The sequence below is a fragment of the Apus apus genome, chromosome 23 (assembly GCF_020740795.1).
Source record: "Apus apus isolate bApuApu2 chromosome 23, bApuApu2.pri.cur, whole genome shotgun sequence".
Taxonomy (NCBI): Eukaryota; Metazoa; Chordata; class Aves; order Apodiformes; family Apodidae; genus Apus; species Apus apus.
In genome coordinates this window covers 681,108-696,982 of record NC_067304.1, presented here as the reverse complement: position 1 = coordinate 696,982, position 15,875 = coordinate 681,108, and the positions used below count along the sequence as shown (strand labels likewise).

The 15,875-nt window shown below is 48.4% G+C and overlaps 1 protein-coding gene across 3 annotated transcripts; it reads right to left on the bottom strand.

Annotated features, from left to right (window-relative positions):
• Positions 1-1,016: 1,016 nt before the first annotated feature.
• Positions 1,017-11,330, bottom strand: LOC127393734 (tubulin alpha-8 chain). 3 transcript variants are annotated; one of them, XM_051639103.1, is made up of 5 exons: positions 11,250-11,330; positions 7,195-7,417; positions 3,983-4,131; positions 2,159-2,839; positions 1,017-1,526 (listed from the first exon to the last, which is right to left on the bottom strand). In XM_051639103.1, exons 1-5 carry the CDS (start codon positions 11,250-11,252, stop codon positions 1,233-1,235), a joined length of 1,350 nt encoding a protein of 449 aa, XP_051495063.1. In that variant the 5' UTR covers positions 11,253-11,330; the 3' UTR covers positions 1,017-1,232. The 3 variants fall into 3 exon arrangements, with proteins under 3 accessions (XP_051495063.1, XP_051495064.1, XP_051495065.1); XM_051639104.1 differs by lacking the exon at positions 11,250-11,330 and adding an exon at positions 11,165-11,170; XM_051639105.1 differs by lacking the exon at positions 11,250-11,330 and adding an exon at positions 10,016-10,098.
• Between the last annotated feature and the right edge of the window lie 4,545 nt (positions 11,331-15,875).

The following is a 15,875-nucleotide window of genomic DNA, read 5'->3' as shown; positions in this document are numbered from 1 at the left end:
AGAACAAGCACACCCAGTTCACAGTTACAACTGAGGCTGGGGAAAGATTCTCACGTTAGGAGTTATGTCAAACACTGCAGCATTCCCAGAGTCCTGCAGGTTCCCCCAGACAGAGAGAAGTTGAGGCATTTTTCATACCACAGCCAAGACTCCTGCTAGGCAGATATGTTCATCTTCAGCTGACACAGGCTTCAAGGCTTTTCTGGATCATGCTCTGCTATGAAATCAGAAGGAATATAAATAAGGTTGAAAACAGGGAGGAATTCTCCAGCTCATATCTAGGTCTTGGGCTCAGACTTTGGTATCCTGTATATTCAAGATTTGTCATCTGAGCACATCTGCCCATTCCACCTTTGCTACCTCTGTGGGAGCAATCCCTCAGTCACCCAGCTCCACAGAAGAGCAGTCAGGTTGGGTGGTTTATGGATCAGTGTCCCCAGGCCCTCACTCAGACCAGGTAGAGGCTGTCCACACCTGAAGATAAACTGATTAACCAAATCCATCAGCTTACATGGAAGGCAAAGGATGGTAATTTGCATAGCTGAACTCATAACTACTTCTGCAGAATAATTAGTTTTAGGGAAAAATAGTGTTTAAAAGAACAGTGTTTAACCCTGGCCACCTAACCCAGAGATTTTCCTCCATGCCACCCCTTCTGTGGGAGGACAAAGACACCAGGGCAACAACCACTCAGGCTGTGACAGGAGCAGCAGGTTCCTCATGCTATGGCACAGCCTTCCTGGACACCTCCTCTCCTTCCTGGTTTCACCAACTGGCCCATGCTACATCTAAGTATAGGAGAAAACTCAAATAGCCTTTGGTTTTAAAGCTGTTGCATCTTTTCTTAAGGGTAACACAAGGCTAGTTCCTGCTTCCTCTTGTGACAACAGCTCCTTGAAAAATGCACCTAACTAATCCTCCAGAAGAAGGTCAAGAGCATTCTTTTCTCGTGTTCTGGGGGAAAACAGACACTATTTCCTCTTCAGATAGCAATACCATAAGAACAACAACTGCTCTAACCATAGCATGATCATTTTATTCAGCTATCTTTCTCAGAAAGAAATTTTATCTCCTGGACTCCTGACTATTTGCATATAGTCAATGAGTGTACATAGTGTTTGGACACTACCAGATGTCTTGATTAAAGAAGTTTATTCCAATTATTTAACATGATTTACACCACTACTGGAGAGGCAGTAAAATGGCAGGCTTGCAATTCACTTTTCTTGCATTTAATATTCTTCACCTTCGTCTTCTCCATCCATCGAGTCTGTGCCCACTTCTTCATAATCTTTCTCAAGTGCAGCCAGATCTTCCCGAGCCTCTGAGAACTCGCCCTCCTCCATCCCTTCTCCAACATACCAGTGAACAAAGGCACGTTTGGCATACATCAGATCAAACTTGTGGTCCAGACGAGCCCAGGCCTCAGCAATGGCTGTGGTGTTGCTCAGCATGCACACTGCCCGCTGGACTTTGGCCAGGTCACCACCAGGAACCACTGTTGGTGGCTGGTAATTGATGCCAACCTAGGTGACAAGCAGAAGAGCCCATAAGTGTCTTTGTAGCATTTCACAGTGATTAGAATCAAAGCAGTCAGACAGTAGTTGAATAAGATGTTTCACTCCCAAGAGAACAGTTCTACCTCTCCACTTCTGAAAACACAAATCAGGTGCCAACGTGAAATCTTAGTGAAAAAACAGACTTCATAAACCCACAACATTGAATGAAAATCATGGGATGGTTTGGGTTGGAAGGAACCTTAAAGATCATCTAGTTCCAACCCCCTGCATGGGCAGGGACACCTCCCACCAGCCCAGGTTGCTCCAAGCCCCATCCAACCTGCCCTTCAACACTGCCAGGGATGGGGCAGCCACAGCTTCCCTGGGCAACCTGGGCCAGGGTCTCACCACTCTCACAGTGAAGAATTTCCTCCTAATGTCTCTAACCTAAATCTCCCCTCTTCAAGTTTTAATTCATTCCCCTTTGTCCTCTCACTACAAGCCCTTGTCCCAAGTCCCTCCCCAGCTTTCCTGTAGTCCCTTCAGGTACTGGAAAGCCACTAAGAGGTCTCCTCAGGCCTCCTCTTCTCCAGCTTGAACATAAACCCATGACAGTGAATGAGAAGCCCATAAAAACCCACAAGGTAACCAAGACTTGCCTTAAAACCAGTAGGGCACCAGTCCACAAACTGGATGGTGCGCTTGGTCTTGATGGCAGCAATAGCAGCATTGACGTCCTTGGGCACCACGTCCCCGCGGTACAGCATGCAGCAGGCCATGTACTTGCCGTGGCGAGGGTCACACTTCACCATCTGGTTGGATGGCTCGAAGCAGGCGTTGGTGATCTCGGCCACCGAGAGCTGCTCGTGATAGGCCTTCTCGGCCGAGACAATTGGGGAGTAGGTCACCAAGGGGAAGTGGATGCGAGGGTAAGGCACCAAGTTGGTTTGGAATTCAGTAAGATCCACGTTTAAGGCACCATCGAATCTGAGGGAAGCAGTAATGGAAGAGACTATCTGACCAATGAGGCGGTTGAGGTTGGTGTAGGTTGGGCGTTCAATGTCCAGGTTGCGGCGGCAGATGTCGTAGATGGCCTCGTTGTCAACCATAAAGGCACAGTCGGAATGCTCCAGAGTGGTGTGGGTAGTCAGGATGGAGTTGTAGGGCTCAACAACAGCTGTGGAGACCTGGGGTGCAGGGTAGATGGCAAATTCCAACTTTGATTTTTTCCCATAGTCAACTGAGAGGCGTTCCATCAGCAGAGAAGTAAAACCTGAGCCAGTGCCTCCCCCAAAGCTGTGGAAAATCAGGAAACCCTGCAAGCCAGTGCACTGGTCAGACTGAAAGAGAAAATACCTGTGTTAGAACAATTGTGTAGACATCAAGAAGCCCAAAACAAGCTCAGACAACTCTGAATTCTGACTCATACCAGCTGTTCAAGCTTCAGGAACATAATTCTGAATTGGATTTGATTCACCACCTATAACCAAGGAGCCGCGCCCCCCCCCCCCCATAAAAAACATTGTATTTCTGGCTGTTAAGCTCCATACATGTTGGAGGGTGACCACTTAAATTACTACCTCAAAACTTTCCCTACCCCCAGTGCTCAGGCCAAGGCCATTAACAATGACTAAGAAAAAGCAGTACCATTCAGAAAGTGCCCTGTGCTGCTTAGCTGGATTCCCAGGACTGACACTGGCTTCCAACATCTTCTAAAAAGAAGTTACTACCATATTTTCCAAGTCAAAGCACAACCTGCTGCAAACTTGTCTTAGCTTTAGAGGCAGTGGCAGCTAAGAGTTGAGAATACTAGTTTTGATCTGCAAAAGGTGTATTTTTCAGTAAGACTCATTTAACATTCCACATTAAAGCCAGAGGTGTATCCTGGATTGTTCTGTGCAATGAAAACTACTTACCTTTGTGGGACAGATTCAACAAAGTACGTGCTCAGCAGCCCTAAGAAGGGAACTCTAACCTTCCCAGCTGACATCTTAATAAATTTTCTACATGATCAAAGTACTGGGGAGCCTGAAACACTCCAACTTAAGAGATTTATTCCTTTTCTACTGTTACTACCATTAAATTAATTCAAATTTTGTAACAGCAGGAAATGCAAGCAGAAGTCTAACCCACAGAAGCAAACACCTATTTAAACTTCCTTGCAAGAGCCACAGCCAGAGACCAATTCCTCTCCAGCAGGAACTATGCAAATCAACTCTTAGTCCTGGCTTTGTGAAGTTGAACATGAAACTATAAAGTGTTGGGCACCTCATCAACATTTAAAGCCACTTGAAAGTTGTATCTGACAGGAATAATCCCACCATTCTCAGCTAAGAATAAAAACAGCTGCAGACTAAGTCCACAGATTTTCCTACCATGGAATAAATTAAAGCACAATTTACAGGGCTATTTTTGATCTAATTTCCAGGTCCTGTAAAACAGGATAAAGATGTTTAAGAGCTCTCAGTGAAGGAAAGTCTTACCAGTTTCCTGATACGCTCTAGGACCAGATCAATGATCTCTTTCCCAACTGTGTAATGACCTCGGGCATAGTTATTTGCAGCATCTTCTTTACCAGATATCAGCTGTTCAGGATGAAAGAGTTGCTTGTATGTCCCAGTCCTAACTTCATCTGGAGAGATAAAATTAATAAGTTAGTTTTCTATATAGACCAGGCTTTTCAAACTTTTGAGGGTGTCCAGAATAAGGTACCTAAGTAGCTTGATTTCTACTTATTAGTAGGCAAAATATTTAGTACATCTAAATGTTGAATAACTACAAAAAATGAAGCTACTGCTTGAGAAACTGTCCCATTTTACACAACTTTTAATTTTTGACCTGCAAGAGCAATTTACAACTGGGCTGCAGCAGCAGAATAATTAATTCATAGTTTTTAAGGCCCACTTTGCAGATCAGCATCTGAATTACTGCTTTTCCCCCTTATTTTCCCAGCCCTCCAGGATGTTGTCTTGTTGTTCCTGCAGCTGTGGGCAGTCAGAGCCTACACTGCTTGCTTGTCCTCTTCTCTCCCTTAACTGTACTTTCTGCCAAGGGAGGAGAAGAATGTTCAAAAGGGACAGGAGATGCTCTTGTGGAGCTACTCTAATTCAAACACTGAGCTGTGAGCTCCAGCACAAATGGCTGGGTTATAAAACAGTGCAGATGAACACACAGCATCCCCCACCAGCTACAGATTTGGAGAATGATGCAGTTATCTCCACTAGTCATCAGAAATAGGCACTTACTTCTAGCAGGCTGAAGCTGTCCTACCACATTGCTTTGTCTCTGGGTTAGCTCAAGCCACTCTTGAGCTGCATGCTAATGCAGTATTGCATTCTCTGCTTTCCACCTGATTTTAATTAAAGAGCTTTATTAACTACAGATGAAGTTGCCTGTTTGCATATACTTTATCTGAAAAAGAGTGAGCAAGACAAAGATAAGAATTCAAGACGTAAAAATACAGTATTTGAACCAATTTAGATTGACCAGCTACCACTGCAGTTTGCAATCCAATTCTCTCAAGTATTTCCAAGTAAAACCAAATTGCAGAAGTCTACCATTCAAAACATGATTCTAAGATTTTCTGCCTTGCCACACCAAGTTATAAAGGAGAAATATGGGCAAAAGGAAAAAAATTAGAACCTAAAGAAAAAGATAGCTGGTAGGGGCAACATGAGTCAAGATGGTTGTTGGGGAGTAACAAAATTTGAAGAGTTAAGTCATTAGACTAAAAATGTGTGCTGGAATAAAGAATTGAGAGTTCAGGGACAGCTAATACAAGCTTTCCCCAGCCATGCTGTTCTTCATGTTTTTAAGTCTATCTGGGGTAGATTTTTCAAGACAGGTGCTCTGAATTCCCAGCCATGTCAGCACCTACTTCTTGGAGGCAAGTCTGATGGCATTTTACCACAACATCCACAGAGCTGGTGCACCCCTGCAGTTTTCACTGAGCTGCACTCAACTGGAAGCTCCAGAAAGCCCTGGTGTACACACATGGCAGCTGAAAAGCTGCTGTACACACAATAGGTGTTTTTTTATAAACAGTGCAGAGGGACACATTGTATGACTGGATAGAATCACGCCAGCCCTGCCCAGGAAACCAATCAATAATTTTCAAATAAGCAGGGCAGGAATAAAAAAAAGGCCAGGCCCCAGAAAGGCACATGATGCAATCTTTAACAAAAGCCCTAAAATTTTCAGTATTACCAAGTGTTTCATAAGACAGCCTTTTCCTCATCTCCCCAAGCTACATTTGCATCATTAGCCAGAATGCTGGAACACCTCCTCTTACCCATCTGTCCCAAGACTCACCAGCTCCTCACCCCCAGAGGAAAGGTGAAGGCTTTGCCACCTGCTCCTCCTTACCTCCTTTCTCAGCCTTTTCTGGTTGCTGAGAGCCACCACCTGGCCAGCAGCAGAGGAAGCAACAGCCATGGGGCTCAAGAGAGCAGAAAGCCAGACCTGAAGCAGCTCCTGGGCTATCAGTGCATGGCCAAGGCTGCTCTGGCCCATTTCAAAGTTGTCAGTCCAGCACTGCCACCTCTGACCTCTCCAGCCTTCTGCTCTCCTGAACTTCATGTTTTAGCCACACAAAATGGTTTGGGTCTTACAATGAACCAGACACTCAGTTTGGTTATATAGGAACAGCCTAAGCCTATTCACATCTCCCATTCCCAACTCTATTGCAGAATTAAACACATCAACTGCATGAGCACAGGCAACAGAGCTCCTCTTCTGTGACAGCTCCAAGACCCTGCTTAAGGCAAGACAGCCACAAAACCAGCTCCAGCAGAAATAATTCATACACATGCTGGTGAGACCAAAAGCAAGACTCACAACACAAGGAACAAAGGTCTTGTGAAACTGGGGAGCTCATACTAGACTGGCAGTGAAGCCAATGCCACAGAACATGGGAGTGCTCAGCAGCTAATGCATGTGATGACATCTGAACACTATGAGCCAGCGCTTGGCATAATACTGATTTTCAGGATATAGATTATTAACAGATAAGGCATCAGGAAGTTGTGCAAGTTTGGAAGTCCCTGAATTTAGGCAGCACTTGAGACTCATTTCTGTGCGCACTGCAGAGAGCAGAAGACTATTTTGGGAAAGCACAGGAATCACTCCAACGTACAAAAAGAAACCTGCTTAATGACATACCACATTTTAAAAAGGCTACTATTGACTGCTGTGCATGTTGTGTCATTGCTTCAAGAGGTTATAACCAGTTTCTTGCACAGCAAAAACAAGGGGCATATTCAGGTGAGATACTGGCTCAGGTTGCCCAGGGAAGCTGTGGCTGCCCCATCCCTGGCAGTGTTGAAGGGCAGGTTGGATGGGGCTTGGAGCAACCTGGGCTGGTGGGAGGTGTCCCTGCCCACGCAGGGGGTTGGAACCAGATGATCTTTAAGGTCCCTCCCAAGACAAACCATTCTATAATTTATTTAATTACGTGGACTGGCAGAAGCTAATATTTAAATCCTGTAGAGCTCCAGAGTGCACATTTGCCAATCTCAACATAAAGGCAAGTATCTTCCATCATTAGGAAGACGTAGGCAAACTTTATGTGGTAAAAATTTGTAGCCCCAAAGCTTTTTGCAGACCTAGAGAAATGGATCTCTTAGTCAATAGAACATGTAAGTTCAATCCAATCCTACAGCACCTTCTGCAGACCCTTGCACAGGTGACTATTTACCTATGACAGCAGGTTCGAGGTCCACAAACACAGCACGAGGAACGTGTTTTCCTGCCCCAGTCTCACTGAAGAAGGTGTTGAAGGAATCATCCCCTCCCCCGAGGGTCTTGTCACTGGGCATGGTCCCGTTGGGCTGGATGCCATGCTCCAGGCAGTACAGCTCCCAGCAGGCATTGCCCATCTGCACCCCGGCCTGACCCACGTGTACGGAGATGCACTCACGCTGTGGGGAAACAGAAATGGATCACTCAGCAGAAACAGCAGCTGCCTTGTTTTTAGAGCATATTCAGCACACAGCTCCCACACTGCAAAGCCATTCAAACATTGGCCTGATTGTCTTGGTGTTAGGGGCATTTGGCACAAAATACAACTGAACACAAAAGCCTCTTTCAGTCAACATCCACCTCCAGCTAGAAAGACCCTTTTGGACATTGTCATTTTTACAGACTTATTCCTCCTTCTTGTTCCCATCCTCAACCAGGCAGGAAGACTTTGATCAACTCCTCCAAAACCCTTTCTTCATAATAAACACTGAATGTTTAGAAAAACTGATGACTACACCTGTCACTGGCCCAAGCATCCAGAACTCAAGCCACCAGAGGGAGCAAAACCTTCTGCAGGATCCAGGGCCATTTTGTTTAATACACACAAAATCATAGAAAATCTCCTGAGCACTTTAGGGAATGCTGCCCATTCTGTAACAAAAGTCTTTGCCTAACAAATCCCTTAGTGTCAGTCACTTCATAAATACAGCACATCAGGCCTCACATCCCACTGCTGAATGCCAAGTACTGAACTCCAACATTAGGCAAAAATACCTAATTTAAATTAGGCAGAAAATAGTTAAGTGTCAGCAAAAGGATCTATTCACACCAAATTATGGATTCCCAGGCTGCCTTTGATATCCAGAGCATAAACCCAGCTTCTGCAATATTTCAGCACAGGTTTTTGAATATTAAAAGCCAAACCACAATGGAACCACCTCCAAACTCCTAGTCCATCTGTGGCATTTTATATTTACCTTCTGGTTTTGAGTGACAGAGCTAAACACACTCTAGAAGAGCCTGCATATGGGACAGCTTTGAATAACAGTTACATTTAACTACATTCAGACCCTATGTTTGGATGACACAATTAATTTACCTCCTGAAATTCCAGGATAAGCAGGACCTGAACTGTCTAGTCCGCATCAAGAGTCAATGCAGGAAAGCAAGAGCATATTCCTTTCAATTTCCATGAGAACCCCAAGGAATTATAATTTGTATGCTATTATTTCTCAGCCACAGCACTGAGCAGCTGGGAACTGCTGTTTTTCAGCTCCCCATCCATCCAAGCTGGGTATTCAGATATAGAGCTTCCAGAAGAGCAATCCACACCCATCCTGCAACCAGCTGGTGCCACCCTACTGCTCCCCAAAGCCATGATTCCATGGGTCCTCAGGCCTCAGCACTTGGCAAGGTGTGCAATGGCAGAGGACAGTCAACCTACACACTGCAAAAAGGGTGACAGAAAAGCAGCTCCAGCATGCAGCCCAACCAGGCTGCATTGCCCCAGAGGAGTGAGGACATGGCAAGGAATCAGGCCACACCACCCTCTCAGGAAGGCAGGAGGGCAGCCTGCAATCCTTCAGTGAGAGGAGAAAGCAGAGGTATACCACCACCTCAGCCTGGATCTTCACCTCTACTGAGGCCCTGTCAGAGATCCAAGCTTTGATAGTGAAGCTCACAAGCAGCTCAGGAAGGTCACTGCAAGGAAGCGTATTGGGACCAGCAGATCCAAGCAAGGTGGAAGGCATGGAAGGCATCAGACCATGTGTGAGCTTTCTAGCATCAAACTAGCACCACTACTTCAAACTCCACAAAGCAACATTTGTGTTCTAAAGAGAAGGCTTAAGTCCTTGAAAATACAACTTGGGCAACATAGCCACAGACCAGGTCCTCCAGGTGCCGTGTTGAACACGTGGCATGTTTACTTTGACAAAGTACAAAGTTCAGCACTCAGGGCAGAACAACTGCCCTATAAGCACGAAGCAATTAACAGAGCAACCCTGCTGAAAAGATCCTGGGGGTTAACACAGACACCAGCATTCAACAGGGCACCCTCATCCTCACTAAGGAATCAATGTCCCAAGCTACAAAAGGAGACACCTGGACATTACAGCAAGAAGCTTTTTGTCTGCTCAGCAGGAGGGTTCAGGTCAGATGTTAGGAGGATGCTGGGACATTCAGGTTGGGTGACAGGAAAAGCTTCCCCAGCAGAGTGGTGCAGCCCTGGAAAAAGTCACCAGAGGTGGGGAGGCATCTTCCTCTTTGGAGGCTTGCAAAACCTGGCTAGACAAAGTCACAAAACCCTGCCCTGCTTTGAGAGTCTCTCTCAATTGCTTTCCTGCAACTCTACCAAGTGCTTTTAAGTAGCATGTTGCTGTTTCATGAAACAAATCTGTTAGCCACCAAAAGACTCTACCTACTCCGTTCTGCATAGCCTCTTCACAGCAGTGAAGTCCTGCAGCACAAGAATACTAAAGAACAGAACAAAACCTGACCCTTGAAAATACAACCTCCAAGTTGTGAAGAGGCAGAACTGTCACACTCTTTACAACACTGGGCCTTTATCCATCACTGATAGAAGTTTCAGAGTTAATAAGGTTTAAATATGCATGTCAGACAGGACTGTTAAGTGCTATATTCAAGCCATAAGTCAGGATATAGAATCCTCAGCACTAAATGCTCTCCCCCACTTATATTAATTTTGAGCATAGAATCAGTTTCAGTGAGAAATCCCAGAGAATTTTCCCAACCTGAACCTCTCCAGCCCCTATTACCTCTGTCTCCTCTTGCTATATGATGTGTTCCAGCTGGGAGCCCTCTCAGTAGCTGTAGACTGCTACCAGGTGGCCCCTTGCTGTACCCTGCCAGGCTGAAGCCCAGCTCTCTCCAGCTGTACTGGTGGATCATGCTCTGTCCCTGGTACTTTCCAGCACAGCAGTTCAGGTACAGCTTCAAATGTGTGAAGCTGACAGAAAGCCAAGTTTCATAAGAACAGCTGTACCAGCTCAGACCAAGTTCAACAACATACCATAATGAGAAGCGTGGCTTCCCTTGGATGAAACACAAGGGAAACTGCATTCACACACTTCTTCTGGCCTAGTTTTAAAATATGTGACCATAGACATCTCTCCATGTACAGGTAAAAACAAGGGCATCAGTCTTTCCAAAGTTCTCCTAACTTCTGACCATTTTCAGTTTAACAAACATTCCCTACATGTTCATAACCCCACAGAAGCAGTTTGCTGCATCTTTAAGATCCGTATAACACTCTGACATCCACAATGCCTTTTCAAAACACACGCAGAGGGCAAAGGTCCACGTGTAGAACCTGCGGGTTGTTGCAGACTCCACCTGACAGCTCCCACTTGCGCCGCACAGCAACGCGCTGCCCCCTTCCTGATGGCCCAGCCCTTCACCACCCTTCGCAGATGACTTCAAGCCTGACTCCTACCTGAGGTCACTCCACCTCAGCTTTATTGCCCAGCCAATCTCACAAAGTCCTTCAGGAAACCTCCCCCAGCAGCCCGTTCCCTGACTCCCCCACACCCCCTCACGCCGCAGCGGGCAGGGACCGGGAGACCTCCCCGGGCGCGGCGCAGGGCTGCGGAGGTGCCGGGCCGCAGGGACGGCTGAGGGAGCCGCCAGCTCCGGGGCGGCCGGGAGCGGGGAGCCCCGCACCGCGGCGGGGGCCGCGGGGGCCGCCATGTTCTCAGAGAAGCCGCCACCATCTTGGGACGGGGACGCGGCGCGACCAAGGCCCGCCCGGGCAGCGCGGCCCGGGGCGGCAGCGAACGCAGCCCCGCGCGGGGCCCGTCCCGCCCGCCGCGGGCTCCGCAGACCGGGGCCGCCCCGCACCTCCCGCCGGGCACGGGCACGTCCCGCCCCCTCAGCGTGCGGAGCGGGGCCGGCAGCCCCCCCCTCACCATGGCTCTGCCCGCAGCCCCCGCCCCGCAGCCCCTCGCTCACCATGGCCCTGCCCGCAGCCCCCGCCCCGCAGCCCCCGCTCACCATGGCTCTGCCGGCAGCGCTGACAGCGGCAGCAGCGACAGACGCGCGACGGGTCTGGGCAGCACCGCAAAAGCGGGCGCCCTTCCCGGGCACACTCTATATAGGAAGGGGGGCGGGGCGTCTGGCTCCCCGCGCCTTGCTCATTGGCTATACCTCGCTGGGAGGTGTAACCTCCTCGCGGCACTATTGGATGCCTACTCGTGGAGCTCGCCCTGTTCCCCAATCAGAGCCGGGCGGCCGCCCCGTGACGTGCGCTGCGCCGCGCGCCATTGGCTGGCAGGTATGAATTTCATCTCTCTGCTCTTGCTATTGGTTGGTTCGTAACCAGGGGCGGGAGGGGGCGGGGCTTGTCCTTCCCGCCCAGGGCCGAGCGGCCGCCTGAGGGCGGGTCCCGCTGCGCGGGGCGCGGGGGGCGCGGGGCCCGGCCCTGCCGTGCGGCCCCCAGAGCCCCAGCCCTGCCGGCGGGCTCTGCGGGACCGCTGCTCGCGGAGGGTGCGGTGTGGGCACAGGTCTGTGTTTTCCCTCCCAGGAGGGAGGAGGCGTCTCCGCGGCAGCAGCAGCAGCACCGCTTGAACCGAGCGCGGCTGGATGAGGAGTCACGCGGTGCGCGGGGCTCGAAGCCCCGGGACCGGACCTGGAAAGGCCTTAAACCCCAAGGGTTAAAGCCCCGGGACCGGATCGGGAAAGCCACACGGACCCCAGTGAAACCGGTACCTTGGGGGCTGAAGTGCCCCGGTTCAAGCTGGGCGTTTCCATGGGACGTATAAACCCCTGCGGCGTGTCCTGAGGGCTGTGTTACCGGGAATACTGACGAGTTTGCCCACCTTCCTTCCGGATGGAAAGCAGCTGGAAACAGAAATTCGGAGCTTCCCAACCCCCCCTGCTTTCTAACGCTCCTCCCCGCAGTGGAGGCTGGTGCGGCTGGGTCAGGATTCCGAGATCAAGACCCAGTAACAACAACCAAGCTGTTATTGAGCAGGCATTCCTTACTGCAGTGCTGGGCAGCACTGGGGATCCTCCACCATGAGTGCTCCAAGGAGCCAGTGAAACACCCTGACTAATATACACCAAAAACATGCATCTTAAGTTCCATGTCAATGAGTTCCCAGAATTCTTCTACATAGTCATTTTATTTCCTGGAATTGGCTATCTTTGTAATGATGCCTGCTCGAGGGTCTCCTGTGGGGGTCTTTGTTGATTCTAGTCCTTTGTCGTCTTTGTCCTGTCTCTGTCCTGGTCCTGTCTCCAGCCTCCCGCTGGTCGATTGCCCAGGTGGGTCAGAATCCACATCAGTGTGTCTGTAGCTGCCAGGGTCTTAGAAGACTTGATGTTATCACAACCTCCAGGATGCTTGGCATAGTTGACTGATAGTTTCACAAAGCACCTTGTTTTAAAAGCAACCCTTAGTATAGAAATTCATTATTTTAGTAAACTTGTATGAGGCTGTATTTCTATTGGATTTACTAACAAACATTCTATGATGTATCGAGCTGCTGCAGCGCGTGCGGGGCTGGGCAGCTCGGGCACCTCCTTCCCGGGGCAGCAGGGCAGGTTCCCAGGACGCGGCTTCTCCCCGTCCCTGCTGCAGGCAGCAGCGGTATGAGGAGCAATTGTCAACAATAACAAAGCAGCTCGTGGTTTCCTCTGTGGACCTGCAGTCCGAGGAGCAGGCGGAACAGAAGCGACACTCTCGAAGGGCAGTGTTGGGCGGTGGGAGGGGATGGGTCCCCTCCCTGCTGCTGCCCTCCAGACCTGCATCCTGCTGCAGGTCCTGCAGCAGCTGTTACCGATTTCATTGTCATCAGTTCAACACAGGGCATAGAAGTGCAGCCAGCATGGGTTGCACGCTCAGAATTACTGAAGGACAAGAAAGTCCTCTGGAAAGCAGGGATCAGGGGACCGGGAGAGAAGGGCAGACGCGAAGGAAGGGGGGAAACGACAAATATTGATGTACTTGGGCTTTCCAGAGATCTATGCCAAATGTAATGAGTGCCTGAAAAGCAGGCATGATATAAAGAGTGCTGAGCTCTCTGTATTGAGAGAATTTGGCTGTCTCCACACCAGAGTGAGGATCCCTAGGGCTGAAGGGATGGTTGGGAGTGATCACATATACAAGTGTCCTTATCAAGAAGAAAACTTCAGCAGGATCCAGTTTCTCTGGCTCCTGTTCCACATTCTGTGAGTAGGAAACAGAAATCTTTGTTCCAACCATGAGCTGGGTGGCCAGACCAGGTGCACACAGCTCTGCAAATAGTTTTTTAAAAATACATCTCCTCTGCTTTTATGTGAGCTAATCCTTGACAAGCATAAATTATTTGCTTAGCACCATCACTTCTTCTAATAACCCTCACCCCTGCTCCAGCCAGCCTCTTGTAACACACTCCAGTCATCTCTGAGACCTGAAAGAACTTGTCTTTCTCTTCTTTTATCTCCTTTGTTCTCTACTAATTGCTTAGCCTGACTTGGCTGGGGTGTGACCTGGGCTGAAACTGCCTTTGGCTCATAGAGACTCCCTTGGTGAAGCTGTTTGGTAAAGAAGATCAGGACAGTCCTGATGTCTGAGACAGGCAGAACTGAAACCTGCAGTCATAGTTGGTCACGCTCAGATGGGAGGGATCCCACCTGAAGTGATCATCAGCCATCACAGCAATTATGAACAGAAGATGAGGAAGAATTATGAGTGGAAGAGGAAGATAGCTACAATATTTTGGTTTATTTTGGTGGTTTTGGAGGAGAGAAAAAAAAAAAGGCACTTAAATATTATTTTTTTTTAATCTCTGCTCATCATGTGCTGTGCTTTTCTCAGCTGCAAACAAAAAATAGCAGTACCACATGATCAGATCTTTGTAAACCAGCTTCAGGAATCCTTTTCCTGCAGGATAAAAGAAAAAAAGGCCAAATTGGATCTGGCAATTGTATTAAAAACATTTCAGTGTTTTCTTTTGTTTTTTTTTCCTTCTCCTTAGAGCCTCCCATGTAGGTGTGAGGTGAACCTGGGAGAGCCACGTGGCCTTTCAAAAAGACGTGTTTACCTGAGCTCTAAAACCTGTGGAAAATATGAACCCATGATGATTTTTCAAGAATGCTGTGATTTTACAACCAGTCTTAGGGGTCTGAAAGATTTCATTCATGTTTCTAAAATATTCTGATCTGAAATAACACTCACAGGACTCTTGCTTTCCCTTCAGCTCTGCCAGTGAAGTTCAGCTGAGGGTCAGAATCACACCCTAGTATTTTACTCTCCTGTAGATACGTTACTGGACTATGAAACTAGAAGGGTCAGATACCTCCCAAAAGCAGCAAATTAAGGTGGCATCTTGTTGTGAGTGCAGTGAGCACTTTTTTCAGCTTAGCTGCTAAATAAAATGAGATTCTGGCCAGGCTGGGGGGTGTCTCAGTATGCCTGTGCTAATTACCTGCTTTGATTTTTCTTAACAGATACTGGGCAATGGATTTTTGACATGGACCAGAGCTCCGAAAATCAGTGTTATCCCTGGATTTACCAGGGCTGCTCCAACTGCATAAAGTATTTGTCAGACTTGGCTGAGAAATTCAGGTTTTGATGCTACTTTGTCGAATTTCATGCAGCCACTTGGGCAGCTGTAATCTGCTCTGTCATGCTGCATCAGATGCCATAAAGATTCATTAAAGCACTCAGACAAGAACAAGGTTTCAGTGGCATCAAAGGGGGCATCCAGACAGCAGGGCCATGCAGTTGGCACTTCAGGCCAGGCTTCTCCCTCTGTGCCGTTCCACAGTTGATGCACCAACAAGAAGTAAGCCAGTCTGATGGAAGAGTTGCTGGACACTCAAACTGAAATGTCATAGAACCACAGACTGGTTTGGGTTGGGAGTGAATTAAAGATCATCCAGTCCAACCCCCTGCACGGGCAGGGACACCTCCCACCAGCTCAGGCTGCTCCAAGCCCCATCCAACCTGCCCTTCAACACTGCCAGGGATGGGGCAGCCACAGCTTCCCTGGGCAACCTGGGCCAGGGTCTCACCACCCTCATGGTGAAGAATTTCCTCCTAATAGGTATTAGGAGGAATCTAATCTAAATTTCCCCTCTTCCAGTTTCAATCCATTCCCCCTAGTCCTCTCATTAAAAGCCCTTGTCCCAAGCCCCTCCCCAGCTTTCCTGGAGCCCCTTCAGGCACTGGAAGGTGCTCTAAGGTCTCCCTGGAGCCTTCTCTTCTCCAGGCTGAACACCCCAACTGTCTCAGCCTGCCTCCATAGGAGAAGTGCTCCAGCCCTTTGATCATTTTTGTGGCCTCCTCTGGACTCTTCCAACAACTCCTCAGTCCTTCCTAACCCTTTGCGTGGTTGATGGCTGTTTTGGTGCTGTGGCAGAGAATGAGAGGCTGGTTTTAGATACATATTTAATCCTGGGGAGACCATGCACGTGGGGAACTTGCTAAAGACATAAATGTCAGAAGAGTTTTGCTGGATCAGATATATTCCTGCTGTGCTCAGCACTACTTCTCTCATGGTGGCCCATATCAAATACCTTGGAGAGAATGCAGGAGAGGGCCAGGGTAACAGCATCACTACCCCAGATATTCTCCCCTCCTTCAGAGATGCCTGTTTCAGAGAATTCCTGAGCCACCAGTCTGTATTTTCTCAT

What these genes read in the sequence shown, in the direction of transcription:
- LOC127393734 (XM_051639103.1), bottom strand. An exon ending in TAGAGCGTATCAGGAAACTG is followed by an intron (nt 2,840 to 3,982) that starts GTAAGACTTTCC and finishes TTTCTCTTTCAG; the next exon opens with TCTGACCAGTGCACTGGCTT. An exon ending in GGTGCCCTACTGGTTTTAAG is followed by an intron (nt 1,527 to 2,158) that starts GCAAGTCTTGGT and finishes CTTGTCACCTAG; the next exon opens with GTTGGCATCAATTACCAGCC.